This window comes from Drosophila guanche, unplaced genomic scaffold (genome assembly GCF_900245975.1).
Source record: "Drosophila guanche unplaced genomic scaffold, DGUA_6, whole genome shotgun sequence".
Taxonomy (NCBI): domain Eukaryota; kingdom Metazoa; phylum Arthropoda; class Insecta; order Diptera; family Drosophilidae; genus Drosophila; species Drosophila guanche.
This window is the reverse complement of record NW_022995744.1, coordinates 7132983-7150106: the sequence shown is the minus strand read 5'-3', so window position 1 is coordinate 7150106 and position 17124 is coordinate 7132983. Positions and strand designations below refer to the sequence as shown.

Sequence of the window (17124 nt, the reverse complement as noted above, 5' to 3'; positions counted from 1 at the left end):
AGATTTGCATTTCGCACACGCCTTGGCCTGGAAATGCGGAATGGAGGCAACGATCTTTTACAGTTGCCATCTTCCCTTCTGTTCTTCCCGTCCCCGCAATTAATATGCGTGTGCAAGTGTGCACAACAGTGATCGATCGTCGGTGCAGCGCGATGATGCACGTGACGCGTGCGTGCGAGCGTGCGAGCATGATGCACTCATCCGAAATTCCAGCTGCCTTTCCTGTCTCTCTTCTCTTCTACTTTTTGTGTTTGTGCAAATTTACGACCTGTTGGAAATGAAATTGTTTGCCGCCGTCGTGTTAGTGGCCTGCCGCGCTGATATCGATCTAAGCTTTTAAGCTCTTTTCTACTGAGAGCGTAGCGTGAGAGAATAAACAAAACAGATGCCGGCTAAATAACCGGCAATAACCGGTGAGTGAAGAGAGTGCAGCTGAAAACCAGACAGGAAATTCTTGCCTTTGCCACCGAAACTATTGATACTCTAACAGACTGATCTTTTTTATGGAAGCAGAAATACCTCTAAGCAAGGGAAAGAAGGTTTGGATATTTAGTTATAAAAAGACTTCAAATACAGTAGGACAAAGCGACTGTAGATGCTGATCAAAGCATAACACGCCATCCTCTCTAGGGTATAACAAATATGGCAAATTGAAAGCGCTGCACTTGGAATGCGGGCCAAAAGAGAGCCGAGAGGCCAAGCCGATCTTCGTTGCACAAAGCTATTGCTCTTACTCTGTCTCTCCCCCACTGTGCTTTCACGCTGGCCTGCTTGCGATCCCTCTTTCTTTTTCTCTCTCTTAGTAGCGCATCAATCGCGTCATCGCTCGAAGAGAGAGCTCATTCGCTTCGCTCTTTCTCGCGATCGCAAGGTTTAAATGTGTGCGGCGCAAGCTTGGCGGCTCAGTCTTTTTGGGCTTTCAACGCGTGAGGGAGCTTTGCCAGCACCACAGCAGCAGCAGCACCGTGACAATTGCCGCCAATCAATTAAGTTCCGTTTAGTGATGCAAACACCGAAACTGCTCGTATGCTATAATAGAAGCCATAGTTAAACACTCTCGAAAGGCGCTATCCAACAAACAAACAAATAAATGAAAAAAGTTAAAAAGCAGTGAAGTGGAGAAAAGTAATATTCAAGTGAAAAACTAAAAACAACAAAGCAACAAACAACAACAAAAAGCATGTGATGTGAACAACAAAAACGGGACAGTTTTATGCTCGAAAAAGAATTTACGTGGCAGGTGTGTACGAGGGAGCCAACAGCACTGAGCGCACTAGCACATAGCTCCAGAGACCAGCAGTAGTGGCATTCCACAGAGAGAGAGAGATTGTACATAATCTACGATATATATTATATAGGTATGAAAACTGAACCGAAATCATTTTTCAAGTGTGTTGCAGGGCTTCGTTTCGCTTTTTGCCACAGTCTCTCCAACGTCTCTCCACCGTCTCCATTATTCGCTCTCTTTGTTGTTCGCCCCATTATATAAGCCGCAGCATAAAAAAAAAGTAGAAGGGTAATGTCGGTAGCGTTGCTAGCGTTGTTTGTTGGCCCATACCCAGGCAGGCAACAAGGGGCACCCAATATGGCTATACAAACAAAACCTACACACTGGCAGGCACAGTGGGACACACACACACACGACTCACCCACTGTCGACTGTCGACTGTCGACTGTCGACTGTCCGTCCGCGTACATAGATAAGATAGCATAGCTAATAATATAACAAGAGGAAAAACTGTACGGAATAACGTCATTTATAAAATATTTATGGATTTTTTGTTGTGTGTGCCGCAACGTTGCCTTTTGCCTGTTTTCTTTTTGCTCATTTTCAATTCAATTTTCATTCAACAAGGTTTCCAGATGCTGTGTGCGTGTGCTTTATATTTAAACATTATTCACAGGCATTTGCTAAATAATAAACAAATTATAAATAGGTAACTTAATAAAAAGGCAAACAGCACAAAAAACGCACACAAGATAAATAGAGAGACAAATAGTCAAAACAGATAGACAGACAGACAGACAGTTTGAAAGCTTTTTGTACCCACTACACTCGTATGCTTTATGTATCTTTGTATCTGTCCCACTCGATCCAAACCGATCGGTTGTCTCTCCGTTCCTCTCCTCTCCCTTAGCTGCGTCTCGTCGCGCTATTTGGCATGTATTTTGTTTACACTGCCACAAATCAAGGTTAAAAGCGTCAAGCGCGCAAATGGACAGAAATTAGGCGCATAGGTGGAAGTGAATTTATCGCAATGATCGAACAATTTGATTTCATTAGCCATTTCTGTCGGTGCCTCTGTGTCGCTGTCGTTGTCGGTTGCGGTCGGTTCTCTCTGTGCGTGTGTGCGTGTGTGCGCCACCTCCCCCCTCACATATTTATGAACGCGTTCCCCCTCGTCGCACACGCACGCACGCACCGTGGAAGACTTATTACTTGGTAGCTTACCCACACAGATCTGGAGAACGGGGCAAGGGCTAGCTTTAAAGAAATACTCGAAATGCCGAAAAATATGAAACCAGAGCAAGTAAATAAAACACGAGAAAGCTTATGGGGCGGCCATGGTGGCGAAGTTTATATACTCTGGGGAAACGTGCTAATGGATAAGGGATACACTGGGCTCGGCTCGCATTTCGTATGAAAGGATTCAGCGAACGATGAAAGATGAATGAATTTTTGTTAGTACATTTTATAAATATTTCCTTAATCGAATTTTGGCACGAGCTGATAACTGGAATAGAACAAATAGGGTTCTTGAAAATGCAGCAGATAACTTTTCCTCAATAACTCGAAATTGTTCATCGAATTGAATCCCTTGAGATAAAGATTACCTTGAATTTCATAAAGATAAAGCTTATTTTTGCCTATGAATAATCTCAGCTAGAGCCACTCTTGGTTGAAGATCTGCCCCTATCAATACGAGAATGTTAAACATTTTTCATCCTCTCCCACCACGCATAACCTTTTAACCTCTCGAGTACTCTTGTTAAAAAGTTGTGCATAAGCATTTATGCCATGTTCAAAGCCACGAAACTAAAAATGTAGATGAAAGTTTAGCAGGTGATTGGCCATGCCGCAACCACCTTTCATCCCGTTCAACTTTGCTGGAAAACTTTGCAGACTTCCACTCTCCTTCCACCATGAAAAAAAAGGGGTAGGGTATATCTCGTACATGTGAAAAGCGAGTGGCGGCTGTGGCGCTGGCAACGACGGACGGGCAGGGCAATCAGAGGTCAGAGCCAGGCAAAGCAGCCAAAAGACGAGACGAGACGAAACGACGACCCCGACAGACGCCAGACTGTGACTTTTGGTCCGAAATACGACTCCGAATTGCAATGTGTGGAAAAGAGATGGGGAGGCAACGGCAACAGCAACTGCAAAGAAAGAGTAAGAAAGAGAGCAACGGAAAGAGTAATGCTTCAGCCAAAGCCTCTCTTTTGATTTCACCCCCACCATCACCGCCCCACCAATATACCCTTTGTAATCATAGTCTTCATCTCTTTCGACCACCACTCTGAGACGCCTTCCGCTCTTACTTTAGGCCCCCCATTCAGTACCATTCAAATCTCTGTTTTCTTCCCCCTCCTCTCGACCATTCCCAGTACCCTTTAACTCTACCATCCTCTTTCCTTTCGTACCCTTCAACTCCCTCTTCGACCATTCTCTTTCAGCCATTCAGTATCTTTCAGTTCTCCCCTTCAGTCTCTGCTCCAGTAGCAGTTAACTCCTCTCTGTCCCCCACATCAGACCCCCTCTCTCTCTCTCTCAGCGACTCAGCAACATCAGCAAGCAGTACCTTTCAAGTGCGGGCTGCTGCTGGCTTTGGTTTTGGCTTTGGCATCGGCTTCAACTTCAGCTTCTGCTGGCTCATCAAAAAAGCCAAAAGTTGTTGAACGTGAAATTATTGTACGCGAACACGAGTAAATAGCAGCAGAGAAGGCAGCAAGTCAGCCCCACATGAGACTGTGTGCATGTGTGTATCTGTGGGCTTGTATAAGTATTTATGCACACACACAGAAAGACATGAAGCGACTTTTGACTGGAAGGTTTTGTTGTTGTTTTTTTTTTGCTTTATTTTTTTGCATGTGTTGCGACGCGACGCCAAGATAAATAGCAACAACACGAAAAGAAAACGGCAAAAAGCCGATGCTAGCCGCTAGCTCTGACGTCGCGACGTCGATGGCAAAGCAGAGCGTAGCATAGATGCATCAGATTTCGCATTCAAGTGAAATTTATGGCAATCATAAAGCTTAACTTGCTTTCGAGGTAAAATATGATGAACGGCAAACAGCAACAACAAAATCAACAACAGTAATAGCTACATCGTGAAGGGGAAGTAGGAATAAGAATAAACTAAGAGTACAGGCAAGCAGAGAGGATTCATCAGTGTAAGCAGAAGAGACAGTAGTAGCCGTCAAAGTCAATGCAGTAATAAGCAACGGTAAAAGCTGCAGCGGAAGCAGAATAGGAAATTATAGACGAGGCTGCAAATGCAGAACAGCTTTAGTATGGATGCAAACTGATAGGCATTTAAATACACTTTGAGTAAAAACCACAGACACAAGTAAACGCAGTCGCTTTGGCAGAATAAAAGGAAGCAAATGCAGTCGAAAAAGCATCTACCGAAGCAGTAGAAACAACGAGAAATTCTGCAGCAAAAATCAGAAAGCATTGGCATTAAGCAGTGGAGTGGAATCAGTGGGAGGAGAAGGAAAATGCACAAACGGCAATGGCAGAGGCGTGTCAGCAGAATAAACTTACAGCTAACATTCGGCATACGTCAGCATTTCATAGTTCAGTTGACGCACCGCCTCCCGCTCTCCTTCGCACCACAGAGAGCAAGCAACAGTTATCGCTGCCAAGGCATTGCAGCACCACCCATCTCCCGTAGCAACAGTACCACCCCCGCCGCCACCGCACAGGTCTTCGATCGCGAGACGTAGACAAGAGAAGCGCTGCCTCAGCGCATAGCTTCTTGCTGGTTGCTGCTGCTATCAACAGATTAGTCATCTACACAAATATGCGATTACACACAGAGACACTCAGCCACATGCACACAGATATACTGATATATTCAACAGATACAAAGATACATAAGAAGGGGTAAAAGAATGCCCCAAAGGTACTTAGAGTATTTCCCCCTCAGTGTACACACTCGTACACCTGGAACAAACAGAAACTTTTGATCAAACATGTGCTTTAGATAGTTATAGATAGATACGATACATAGATGGAAATCTAACCCTAGTTACATACGCACACAACACGCACTCGACACACTCAAGAGTTCGTGCCACAAAGGAAAGTAAGAAGAGTGAAAAGAGTGAAAACAATGGTCCAAAGAGGGAGCAGGAAGATGAGAGAAATCAGATAAGATCTGTACTCGAAAGAACTTTCGCTGGCTGCAGCTATGCACACTTACGGTTTCTATTTTTCTATGTTTTTGTACAGCGAAAGTGTGGCATAGACAGAGAACAGAAGAGGTGTTAAAACAGGGAGCAGAGATTACTGAAGGTTTACTTTAGATATATGTGTATTCGTTGCAGTCAGCGAAAGTTCAAAGCAGATAAGATTTGATCTGCACTCCAGAAAGTTATAGATAGATTGATACAATAGCTGAATGATGCATCAACAGAAAGTTATTACCAAGAAATGCAGAAAACAGAAAGAGAGCGAAAACATTGAGTGTAACACAGGAAGCTCAAATCTTAGGATAAGATAAGATCTAATTCCTTAGTTAGCATCTAGTTGTATTACCAGAGAATATTTAGGAAATATTTAACCATAATTTTATGATCAATTCTCTGCTCGTTTCATCCAACTTTTGGGTTCTTTAAACTTGAACTTTTTATTGCTCTATTATTTCACCATATATTCGTGCGAACTGATGATTAACTCTTTTTTCAAGAGCTTGTGTACTTAATGTGTTACTGAACCTGTGTGACCAGCAGGTATATCTACCTAGCTAGGGTAGAGAATATTTGTAGTACAATTCCCAGAAATTTCCATGAGCCCCAACTCGGTTTACAGAGCAGAGATATGCAGAATGCAAGGCTCTCGGGTTTATGTGTTGTGTGACAACAGACAAAAGAAGCCCCAGTAATTAAAGCGGAATTCCTGGAACTCATCTACGTAATCTGAGATAAGATACGAGCGAACAGGCTAAGAGATACTGCAATTTAAGCCACACAACCACAGACAGATGCCAAAAACGATGCCAAACTCAATTTAAGGACCGACATAGAGAAGCAGTCGGCGGTAAATGGAAATCCCCTGTCCAGGGACTCTATCATCAGTCTCTGGTTGAGACCATAAATCTCCGTACCCTCTCCTCACCGCTGCCTTACCAGCAGCACCTACTGCCATCGAAAATGAGAGCAGACGGGATACGTTTAGAATTTGATTGAATGAATGTGAAAAGCAAATCATCGTCTGGCATTCAATGCCAATACTCCGTAGCACACACGCAAAATTTGTTCGATTCGGTGAGATGAGATGGCTTTACCTGTGGAACCCCATGAAAGTTCCTCCTCCACTCCTGCCCCATGCCCCATGCTTCTGTGTGTTGTTCTGGCTTTATCAGTCGCCCGCTCGTTTTTTGCTGTTGTTAGATCTCTCTCAGCGGGTCTCTGGGTATTCGGCGCACAAACATTTTTCAGTTGCGGCCTTTCGTTTGCTCTCTGTATCTCTCCCTGTCTCTCTCTCGCTCTCTGTCTTTTGTGTGTGTTGCCGGGGAAATGGGTGACCCCGAGACCCGCGTCGTGCCGTACTACCCCTCGGACGGACAGACGGACGGACGCACTGGCAGGCAGTTGGTCATTAAAACTACTCGCAGTGTCGAAAAAAGGTTTCTATTTTTAGCAGTGATACAACAGAAACCAAACCCCCAAAACAAAACCAAAAACCAAAAACCAGAGCCAAAGCCAGAGAGAACTTTTGCTCAATCAAATCGAATCGAAAAACGAAACGTTTTTCGGTGGGGCAGGCCACCTTTCGTTTACTCTCATTAACACTTCCCCCATTTCCAGTGCTAGTTTTTGTTGCTGTTGTTATTGCTTTTGACATCCATCAGTATCTGTATCTGTATCTGTATCACTATCTGTATCTGCTCTGAATGCAGTATACAATTTCATCAAATATATACACGTAATAAATTCTCATCATCGTCTACCATTTCTTTTTGCTCTGTTTTTTGCAGTTGATTTCGTAGCCGTTGAGATGCCAATTGATTTTGATTTTTGCAAATTTTAACAAGACATTTATATGATTTGATATCTCGACGAAGAAGGAATTCGCATACAAATTACAGCTGAATTTTCGAGCAGGAATTTCAGTTGGACCGCACCGCACTGGTCTCGCACGGGGACGGGGCAAGGTCATATCGATTGTCATCAGCTGCTGTCATTGCCTCACACTCACACAGACATGGCTGCTAGCGTGCTGCACAAGCCAGGGAGGTGCTTGCACCATATGCTTATAATATATGGACTAATATTTGTATGCAGTGCAACGACACGTAAGTAGAAAGCACAGAAACTCCCACAGCCAAACTCCACCCTTATCCTCATCCTCACTCCCACTCCCCCTCCCACTTCCATGCATCTTAATCTGCTCGAATGTTTATCCATGAGTTATTAAGTGTCGAGAGAGAGAGAGAGAACATTTTAATTTATACTCTCACTCGCTGTGTATTTATTTATCGCACTTGTCATTGCTCGACGTTGTCTCGCCTATTTGTTTATGACCATATCAAATTGTATGAGTATCATCAGGTAGTTCAACATCCCCTCCACAATGCAGAATAATAATACATTATTCAGCTTAAACAGTCCACAGGCGCTAACCTCAAATATGTGATCGGCATTCTTCAGGTACAGTCCGTAGTAGTGAAGCTGTGGGATTGACAAATCGTTTAATAATAGAAAGAAATGACGGCACATATTTCACACCCAAAGCATCAAACGCTAAGACAATTTGTAGAGCAATTTTGAGAAAATATTCAATTAAAAGTCTAGTGAAATGTGACGCAGAATGTTAAATAAAATAATAAATTATCGCAAAATATCAGAAAAGGCTTTAGAATGACAACAAGCGAATCGATAAATGATGCCTCATGGTTCAGTTACTTTATAAAGTTCACTGATTTGGCACAGATTTAACTCTCAGCTTAAACTGAATAAAGGATTGGGGAAACCCCTGCACAAACTTACAGTTTGATTGAGCTGTTTGACTGTGCCACCCGGTGGCAGCGCCAGCACACCACTCCTGAGCGCCTCCCGGGTGTGGGCGAAGCAACGGCTCATCCGATGGGTGAGAAAGATGACCAGAATGAGATTGGTGAAGAGGCCCGCCATGAAGACCATGGCGTAATAGTTCAAGGGGAAGGGTCGCTGGTATTTACGCAGGATGAATTTGCTGTAGTGCATGAAGTAGGTGAAGAACATGTGCATCATGCAGTCGAGTGGCACCAGGCCCACAAAGCAGACAGCCTGGAGGCCGGTGAGCGAGCATATCGAGCGGTATAGGGCCAACAGTTGGTGGTGGACATTCAGCAGGCGCCAGAGCTCGAGGGCCAGCCACGTCTGTTGGCTGCGGTAGAGCTGTTGACGCCGCCGAATGATGCCGTAGCCAAAGGGCGGACGCAGCGAGGCAGCATCCGCTAGGATTCTGGCCAGCAGCTGATTTGAATGACGCCCCAGGTGGTCGAGCAGCAACAGGGCCAGTACGTATAGTCCTAGGGAGAGCCGCAGGATCAGATTGCAGGCGTAGATGAATACCAGGCTGAAGGCGTACAGAAAATTGGCCCTAACCGCGGGGTCCCAAGAGAGTATCTGTACGGTGTGCACCGGCGACAGGATGTACACCACGATGAGCACAGCCACGATTAGAAGGTTACTCCTCGTGGACAGGTGGTCGATGGATTGCCGCAGCTCTGGGGTGTGCATCAGGCGCTTCAACTTTCGCCGACAACGGAGCAACTGATTCAGACACCCGACGATCTCCTTCTGCTTCGTGGTGTGGATGTAGAGCGTGGCAAAGGTGCAGACCAAATTCAGGACGTAGCGATTAAATCCAATCAGCAGAAGCAGGCGGTTCTGGCGCAGAAAGGCCATCCGCTGGTAGACCGAGGCGAAGGCAAACGGCGAGAAGCAGCCCACAAAGATGAGCATCACATAGCCATGGATGCGCCAGTACAGTGACTCCCGCACTCTTCGCCCTCTGTGCGGCGTGGAGGCAGCCATCAGCCCAAAGACCTTGCTCAGTCCATAGTGCAGAAGTAGCGCTGCCACGGCCACTTTTTGTATCCAGTAAAATGTCCAACCCGACAACGAAAACGTCGACGACATATCGCTATGAATGCAACTGGCATTCTGTGTGTGGTGCGGCACAGAGTCGAGGACACATAATCGAATCAAGCCAAAGGCAATGGCGCATTGGCGCATTGGAGCATTGGAGCATTGGACCATTGGTTACGCCAGCTATTAGCCTGATTGAATTTCATTTAGCCAAGGCGTTCACTCAGCCAGATATAATCTCTGGCTCTCTGTGGCTCTGGCCACATATAACACACATTGAATGGGCAGACACCGCCCACAACAAAAGGGTTTTCATGGGCTACGATGGATATGAATGGATGAGGAATGCACTGAGCAAATGTTTGGCACACTTTTGATGAAGGGAAATTATGTGAAAACAAAAATACTAGATTTATCTTTCAGAGAGATAAATCTCAGAGAATTTAAATAAAATATTTGGTTTATAAATAGGGACAAATAAAATTCACCTTGTTCTCTTTTTTCGCTATAAATATTATTAAAATTTCAAGAATTTGTTATCTGGCTGTACACACAAACCTGTGTGTTCCTGTTCCTGTTCCAGTGTCGGAAATCCTAGACTTGGATATGAATAAGCAATTTGCATCTAAGTTGAATATTGTATCTGTTGGATACTTCAATAGAAAATTAGTCGAAATCAAAGAGCTTATGGTCTGTGGCTTACGCTCGACACTGTCTCTCGGCTCTGTCTCAACTTCAATTTGAGCATCCAAATCAGTCAATTTCCAAGTGGCTTTGCCCCATTTCTCACCTGTGAATGGGGCTGGAGTGTTGTTGTTGCTCCCAATTTACGGGTTAAGATGGATTCAATCTGGGATTCCAATCAATGTCGTAGCGAGCGAGCAGGCAAGCGGTTGGGAGAGGGCGGCGGCTAAAGGGGGATAAACTAACAATTTAAATTCCTGACACAGTTCGTATCCGTGGGCTGTTGCTGCTGTTCCATTGAGTGATTTCTGTGGCTCTGCAATTCTGTATTTGAGTATTCGTATCTTTATCGAGTATCTGTATTTGTATCTCTGTATCTGCAGCAGCAGCCGCAGCAGCAGCAGGAGAGCGAATAAAAATCGTTGTACCTCTCGTTGTCGTTGGATTATTAAAAAAGTTTTTCGCTTTTTAAAGGGGCCTCCCAGCCTCCTACCCCCCCCCCCCCCCCCTGATGTTTTTCATTCATGCTGCTGCTGCTGGTGCTGCTGCAAACACACAAATAAAATGCAAAACACTCGAGTGTCTATATGCGTATGGCGGTGTGTGTGTACTTTCATCCTTTATGAAAACTTTCCACGAGGCTGTTTATAAGTTTCGCACCAACCAACCAGCCAGCCAGAGAGCCAGAACAGAAGAGAGAAGAAGTATCCCCACCGTGTATCCTCGGTACAAGTTTGTATGCGCTTTTGTCCTCTTCCTGTTATTGCCGCACCACCACCACTCTAGCACTTTTTGTATCTGACGGGTTGATGCTGCTGCTGCTGCTGCTGCTGCTGCTGCTGCCGCTGCATCTCCATCTCAACCGCCATCTGTGGGGCTGCATCTCTATCTCTGGGTTGTGTGCCTCCAGTTCTAGTTTTGGTTCTGGTTCTAGTTCTGGTTCTGGCTTTATCTGAATAGGCAGCCAAGTGTGCGGTTTGGTTTTTATCTAGGTTAGGTGGCTGCTACTCCAGCCTCCGGCTCTCCCGTTCGCCGAATGGCTTGCCCTGTCCACCATCTGACGGCTAATTCATTCGCACTTTTTCGTGTTTTGTGTACTCTATAGAACCCCTCCAACAACCATACAATGGTATGTACACTTTTGCAAGTCAGTTTGCCCCGCAGGCTGTGTGCAGTTTTCATGGGTTTTTTGGCACCTCAGTGTGGTAGATTTTGGACAAATGAAAGTGTGTAAGAGTGAAGAGAAACTTTGACATGGCAGGCGCATAAAAAAGGAGGCATTTCACTTCCATTCAAGCCTTAAAGTAGGATTTTCCCATAAAAAGTTGCTTCAGACAGCAGCTACAAAGATTGCCAAAAATATAACAATGGGGATAAGAGATTTGCAGCCCAGGGGGAGGCAATCATTTTCAGGTGTCTGTGATTCACAAAAAGAGTGTGCCTTCGTCTATGTAATAAGAATTTACATTTGTATGTGTCATCGGCCTCACAAAATCAAGTTGAGCAGCATTTAAATTGTTTGCATTCTTGTTTATGTTTTAAGGCATTTTCGGGGCATGCCTCGTTTAAGTCTAACCTCCCGCTGTCGTTGTCATTGCCGCTGCTGCTGTTGCCGTTGGCTAAACTTCAAAGTCAGTTTGCGCACTCAATACGACAGCGGAGTGAAGTGGAGTGACCCTCCCGATTTGATGGCCCGACTCCAACAACTGTCCCAGCTGTCCCGCTGATAACACGACAGCGAAAGAGCGAAAAAGCGAATGTCAACGGAACACAAGACAAACTTTAATTAAATAAAGTGTAAGAAGTTTTCGAGGGAGCTCTCCTCTCAGTCAAAGCAGCCGTCAGTTGGAGTCCAGCAATCCCAACCAATTTTCCCAGCAAACAAAATTCTGTGGCAGCAGACCAGACATCAAAGTGCAGGTCCAAAAAAATCCGATAAAAAGAACGCACAAACCAAAGAAAAGGAAAAATAAAAAACTAAAGTTTTTAATATTCGACAGAGAAGATGCTTGTGCTTAAATTAAGTAGATTTTTTCAAGCAGATATTTACTTTGTCCTGGACCTGACTTTCGAACCCTACCGTGAACCCCAACAATTCTACCCCGACTCTCAAACCCCTTGAACTCTCGATTGTTTGTCCGCTTCGAAAACACACGATAAAAAAGGGGGAAAAAAAGCAAAGAAAATGGTGGAAAAAAGTAAACGTCAAAAGGAGGAAAATTTTCCATTATATGGGCGAGTGAAAATGACAAATTAACTTGAACAATGGAAACCCTCTATCGTACGGCAGGAAAAAAGGAAAAACTGTGGCAGAGAAAAGTTTCCAAAAATTCAATAGAAGGATAAAGAGTGTCCAGGTACAAAATACGCGTGGTACTTGTCGTACAAAATTAATGGAACGCCAAACAAACCAAACACAAAACACACAAACACACAGTCAACAATCAATAGAGGGAAAACTTTAATTGGTTTACTGCGGAGAGGGTCCACTGTTCGGCAATGAATCACTTACCCAAGATAACCGAGGGACCAGTAGTCGTACATCAGATAGGATTTGACCCTAATGCATTTGGTCGCTCCTTAGCAGGAGATTCTGTAAAGCAAAGAGGAGAGGATTAATTAAGTTAAAAATATGCATAAGATGACTTTAGGGTAGTAGAAAATAGAAATATTTATAATTAAAACATGTAAAAAGGGAAGGTTCTTCAGCAAAGTATATTTTGATAGATATTTAAATGAAAAAAAATTGTCTTTACAAAAATGCAATTACATAAAGAAGCACACATACATTTAACATTATGATTCCTCATTCCTTTTTCTCACATCAATCAATTTTCCCCATTTCAATTAGATCCCCTTGTTGGGGGAACCTATTGACATTCCTTCTAGCATGCCGCCTGTCCACCCATTTAAGCCACCACTAAGAGCTGCCTTCATCTTTTATTGACAAGTAAAACCACTAACGAGCCTCCGCATCCCTCTCTCTCTCACATTTCGTTACAGTTGACCTCCCTCCGTTGCCGGATTTGTGTGACTCAATTAAATGTCCGCCAGAGTCGGAGATGCAGTGCCCGTCGGATAGTTCTGTACGCGAAACACTAAATGCCGTGGACCTCATTAAATCGAATGCGGTTGACAGTTCCATACCCACAGGAGAAGGAGCAGAAGCAGAAGCAGAAGCAGGGGCAGAGGTTGGAGCCGCTGCCGCAGTCGTAAACGCTTTAACCGCAGCGGAGTCACAAATGTTGTACAACACGAGCCTCATACCCGACGAGGCCTATGCCCAGTGCTGTCTTGCGAAGAAGTGTGTGTGCCGGACGTGCTACATACCCGACTGCGACACGGCTGCGGGGGAGGTGGTGGTGGAGCTGGTGCCAGAGGCGATGGACACGCCAGGCCAGTGCTGCGGGGAGTACCAGTGCCGGAAGGAGCCCAACTGCACGGAGGTGCGGGAGACGGACTTCTATTGGCTCCAGCAGTGCCAGCGCTGTCAGTGCACCTCGGGGGCGCGCATCTGTCGCCAGAGCTGCGACGAGGCGGATGCCGAGAAGGTTGAATCGAATGCCATTTGCGAGTCGAAGAACCTCAACGAGTACTTCAAGGACGGCGATACCTGGAGGGACGAGTGCCTCGAGTGCGAGTGCGTCCGGGGGGAGCAGAAGTGCACGATATCCTCCTGTGGGAATGTCGACTGCCCCAGTGAGCGGCATGTCTTCCTCAAGGACACCTGTTGTCCGGTATGCTGGCCCGAGGGTCATCCCGTGCCACATGAAAAGCCAAAAGACGATGCAGATGCAGATGCAAATGCAGATGCAGGAGGAAATTCCGATGTCAGTGACGATTACAAGGAGGAGGATTCCAATGAGGAACAACCAATTCCCCCATTGCTCCCCGAGGCCACACAACGGACCACAATTTCAGTTAGTGCGGAGCTTCTGGCCACCACAACAACGACAACGACAACGACAACAACAGCAGCTCCATCAAGCCCAGCATCCACCTCCACCTCCCCGCAGCAGCATCCACAGCAGCCATGTTGCCAGTGCTCCTACGAGTTGGAGCCCAAAATGGTGGAAGTTGTCAGCGATGATAATGACTTCGACTTCTGGGTGGTGGCCTCCATTGCGGGATGCCTGATCTGCATCTGCCTGGGAGAATTCTATTACATTCTGCAATTGCGTGCCAAGAAACGTTCCTACGATCCGGTCTCCATTCTGGATCATAGCATCTAACGAAGGGAAAACCTAAACTAAACTTTATTTTCGTGCCCATTTTTTTTGTGTGCTTTCGTTTGTGCGAAAATTGATTAACAGAATGACACTTCTTTGATCGGACATGCTATAATTTATTTCTTTGTCAAAAAAGGAATACCAAATACCCCACGGGTGTCCTTTCGCTTAGGGGAACATCGAAACGAACGATGTGAATGTGCTCGCTGGCGGAGTGGGAAAACCCAATATTTCTTTGTTTATTTGGTATTGATCTCATTTTTAAATTTTCCTTTTTTTTATTTTCAAAATTTTGCAAACAAAAACATAAAAAAACGAAAATCGCAACGAAATTTCCGCAGCAACAACAATCAAAAAAGTATTCTTATGAAATTACAAAAAAACAAAACGATAAATATTTAGAACAAAGAAAGAAAAAAGGTTAAGAAATGTCAAGAGTTACTATTACTAAACAAAAATACAAAATTAAAAACACAGAAAAGAATAAATATAAAATATAAAATTGTACATACAAGTTAAATCTGAACTCTTTTCTTTGATCTAAGAGAACTATAATACCAAAACCAAGGAGAATGAAGAGAAGAACAAAAAAACAAGAAAGAAAAATAGTTTTTAGTTGTAGCTCTTAATTTAGGAAGTATGTGATATATATGCTAATTAGCTTATGGTTATTATGTCAACACAAACACACACACACACGAAGAAAAGAAACAAGTATTTGCAACACATACACGCGACACACACACACACACACAGATTCCATCCCCCAGAGTACTGGCGGGAGGAGTGACTCCATCTTTAGCTAATGTCATAATGTTGCCACATAAATGTATACTACTATAAATATGTAAACAAGAAAAGAAACATTATTTAAATTTATGTTTTAATGTGAAAATAAAACAAAAAATTGGTATGCAAAGCGAGTAAAAACCAATTAAAAAATCGATTGTCTCCATTCATCGTTTGATGAATTATGCCGCTGCAATTTGTTGCAAAGTTTTGCTGTTGCTGCTTTGCTCTTGTTTGGGGTAAAAGTTTGGTCGTTTGTTAAATTTTCTTCAACTTATAATTAGACTACAAGAAGGCTAGTTTTCGATGCAGCTGCAGTTCTGCAATGGAATCGATCAGGGAAATGGTTTTAAACATTTCAATTTAATTTGTGGAATACAGAATTCTTCAAATGCATTAATAAATATTGCGTTGTATATTTTTAGGCGCCTAAACAGCAATTCTGAAAACACCTTGGCATCTCGAAACGTTTTTTGTACACTTTAACCTTTTTTTAACAAAAAATAAAAAGACCCCTACAAATGCCAGCCTATCCAATACCCAGAGGATACTCATCTAAATCCCAAAACCAACATTGTGATCCGGACTCAACCCCAAAAGCTCTGTCATCGATATGATTGCCATCGAAAGTGCCCGACTAGAGGCAGAACACCACACACACAAAACTAATACCCATGGAAATCCTCTCTACCAGCAAAACAAAATCTCTGCCCAAAAAGTTACGTATACAATTTTAAAAACGACCTTCACAAAAAAAAACCACAATAGAGAAAGAGAGAGGCAGAGAGAGAGAGAGAGAGAGAGAGAGAGAGCTGAATGCGGTAGTAAGGGTAAAAGGTCGTTCGTTCTTTTTGGCAAATTGTATGCTAAGCATAATGTCATGCCATGATATGATTTATAATATGTAATAAGTTCCAGGCAGCCAGGCAGCCAGGCAGCGGCGACCAAGGCACCCAAGCATTGAAGTGGGTAACATAAATAAATACATAAAGGTAGGAGCAGAGAGAGCGCTAGAACTGGGTAGAGAGTGAAGAATGAGCCTCTGAAAAATACGAATATGCATGGGAATTGGCTGCCACCCACATTCCTTCTTTGTCGAACGAGAATTGAGTGAGTGGGGCAGAGGCAGAGGCAGAGGCAGAGGCAGAGCCCCGAACAATGTCATACATTTTGTTTAGATTGTTATCAAATGCTAAAATACCATGAATAAAGTAGTATATGTATACGTAAAAGGTATGGGGGGTAGGCCATATATATTTATGTAGTTGAGTGGGTGGCATAGTGATTTACAGAGGCATACACCTAATAAAAATGCCACTTGAAAGCAAAGGAGCGGGCGGCGTGGGATTCCAATCGCTTCGATACCGGCTCTGAAAGGCAAAAGCAAATAATGACACCCACACAATCCACCAGAAATATCCTTCCGTCCGTCTGTCCTTTTGGTACACGTGTAACCTCCTAACGATTGCAACCGTCAAACGTTTTGTATACGGATAAGAGCTACAGGATGAGGAAGCCATAACAGAAAAAAAAAAAATACAAAAATATACAACAAAGGCATAACACAATAGACTTCAAGAGTTTTGGATGACACTTTGAGTTATTTTGTTGTTGATGCTGTAAAAACACGCAAGAGAGGGCGAGACCAAAAGAGGGCCCCAAAGATATGCGATGGTAGATTTATTGGGGGCCACAGAGGCACAACAAAAAGCAAGAAACAAGGAAAACGAACAGAAAACGAGAGAGAGATAGAGGGAGAGCCGCTGCTAAAAAGCTTTGCCTTGCGATAAGGACAAGGACAAGCGCCCACTACACAGATTTGCTTTTGCACGAAAAAGTGAGTAGATATACAAAAAAGAGAAGAAACACTGAAGCAAAAAGAAGTATTGGAGTAGAGTATAAAGTGGAGTGTAGCGAAACAAAAACGAAAAGTATACTGTTGAAATGTATATCTTAGGCACATTCTACCATTCAGCACAGCAATCGTCGGGTACGACAGGCGGTAGAGAGGGAACAAAGTATTGAAGTGGAGACAGGCATTGAAAAAATAGTGGGAGAGATCTGAAAAGGGCATTGAAAGGCATCCAAGCAATCAAATTCATGTCTCAAAAAGTGAATGGCT

At 44.0% G+C, this 17124-nt stretch overlaps 3 protein-coding genes across 5 annotated transcripts in view; 1 reads left to right on the top strand and 2 right to left on the bottom strand.

Annotated features, from left to right (window-relative positions):
- Positions 1-12577, bottom strand: part of LOC117580121 — a 28618-nt gene extending 16041 nt beyond the window's left edge. Inside the window, exon 1 of the mRNA XM_034266414.1 lies at positions 12497-12577. The gene's annotated coding sequence lies outside the window, so the exon portion shown is untranslated. The remainder of the gene's footprint in view (positions 1-12496) is intronic.
- Positions 920-15050, top strand: LOC117580118. 3 transcript variants are annotated; one of them, XM_034266410.1, is made up of 4 exons: positions 920-1358; positions 7203-7520; positions 12988-13772; positions 13803-15050. In XM_034266410.1, the coding sequence occupies exons 2-4, from the start codon at positions 7430-7432 to the stop codon at positions 14214-14216; spliced, it is 1290 nt and encodes a 429-aa protein (XP_034122301.1). In that variant the 5' UTR covers positions 920-1358; positions 7203-7429; the 3' UTR covers positions 14217-15050. The 3 variants fall into 3 exon arrangements, with proteins under 3 accessions (XP_034122301.1, XP_034122300.1, XP_034122299.1); XM_034266409.1 differs by having other exon boundaries at positions 920-1240; positions 12988-15050; XM_034266408.1 differs by having other exon boundaries at positions 12988-15050.
- On the bottom strand, positions 7691-9424 carry LOC117580125 (putative gustatory receptor 77a). Its single transcript, XM_034266418.1, has 2 exons — positions 8215-9424; positions 7691-7896 (listed from the first exon to the last, which is right to left on the bottom strand). The coding sequence occupies exons 1-2, from the start codon at positions 9349-9351 to the stop codon at positions 7735-7737; spliced, it is 1299 nt and encodes a 432-aa protein (XP_034122309.1). The 5' UTR covers positions 9352-9424; the 3' UTR covers positions 7691-7734.
- Positions 15051-17124: the final 2074 nt, after the last annotated feature.

Coding starts and splice junctions, on each gene's coding strand:
- LOC117580118 (XM_034266409.1), top strand. CDS start 7,430: ATGGCTGCTAGCGTGCTGCACAAGCCAGGGAGGTGCTTGCACCATATG. Junction 7,521..12,987: donor TGTATGCAGTGCAACGACAC/GTAAGTAGAAAG, acceptor ATTTCGTTACAG/TTGACCTCCCTCCGTTGCCG.
- LOC117580125 (XM_034266418.1), bottom strand. CDS start 9,351: ATGTCGTCGACGTTTTCGTTGTCGGGTTGGACATTTTACTGGATACAA. Junction 7,897..8,214: donor TCAAACAGCTCAATCAAACT/GTAAGTTTGTGC, acceptor TCAATCCCACAG/CTTCACTACTACGGACTGTA.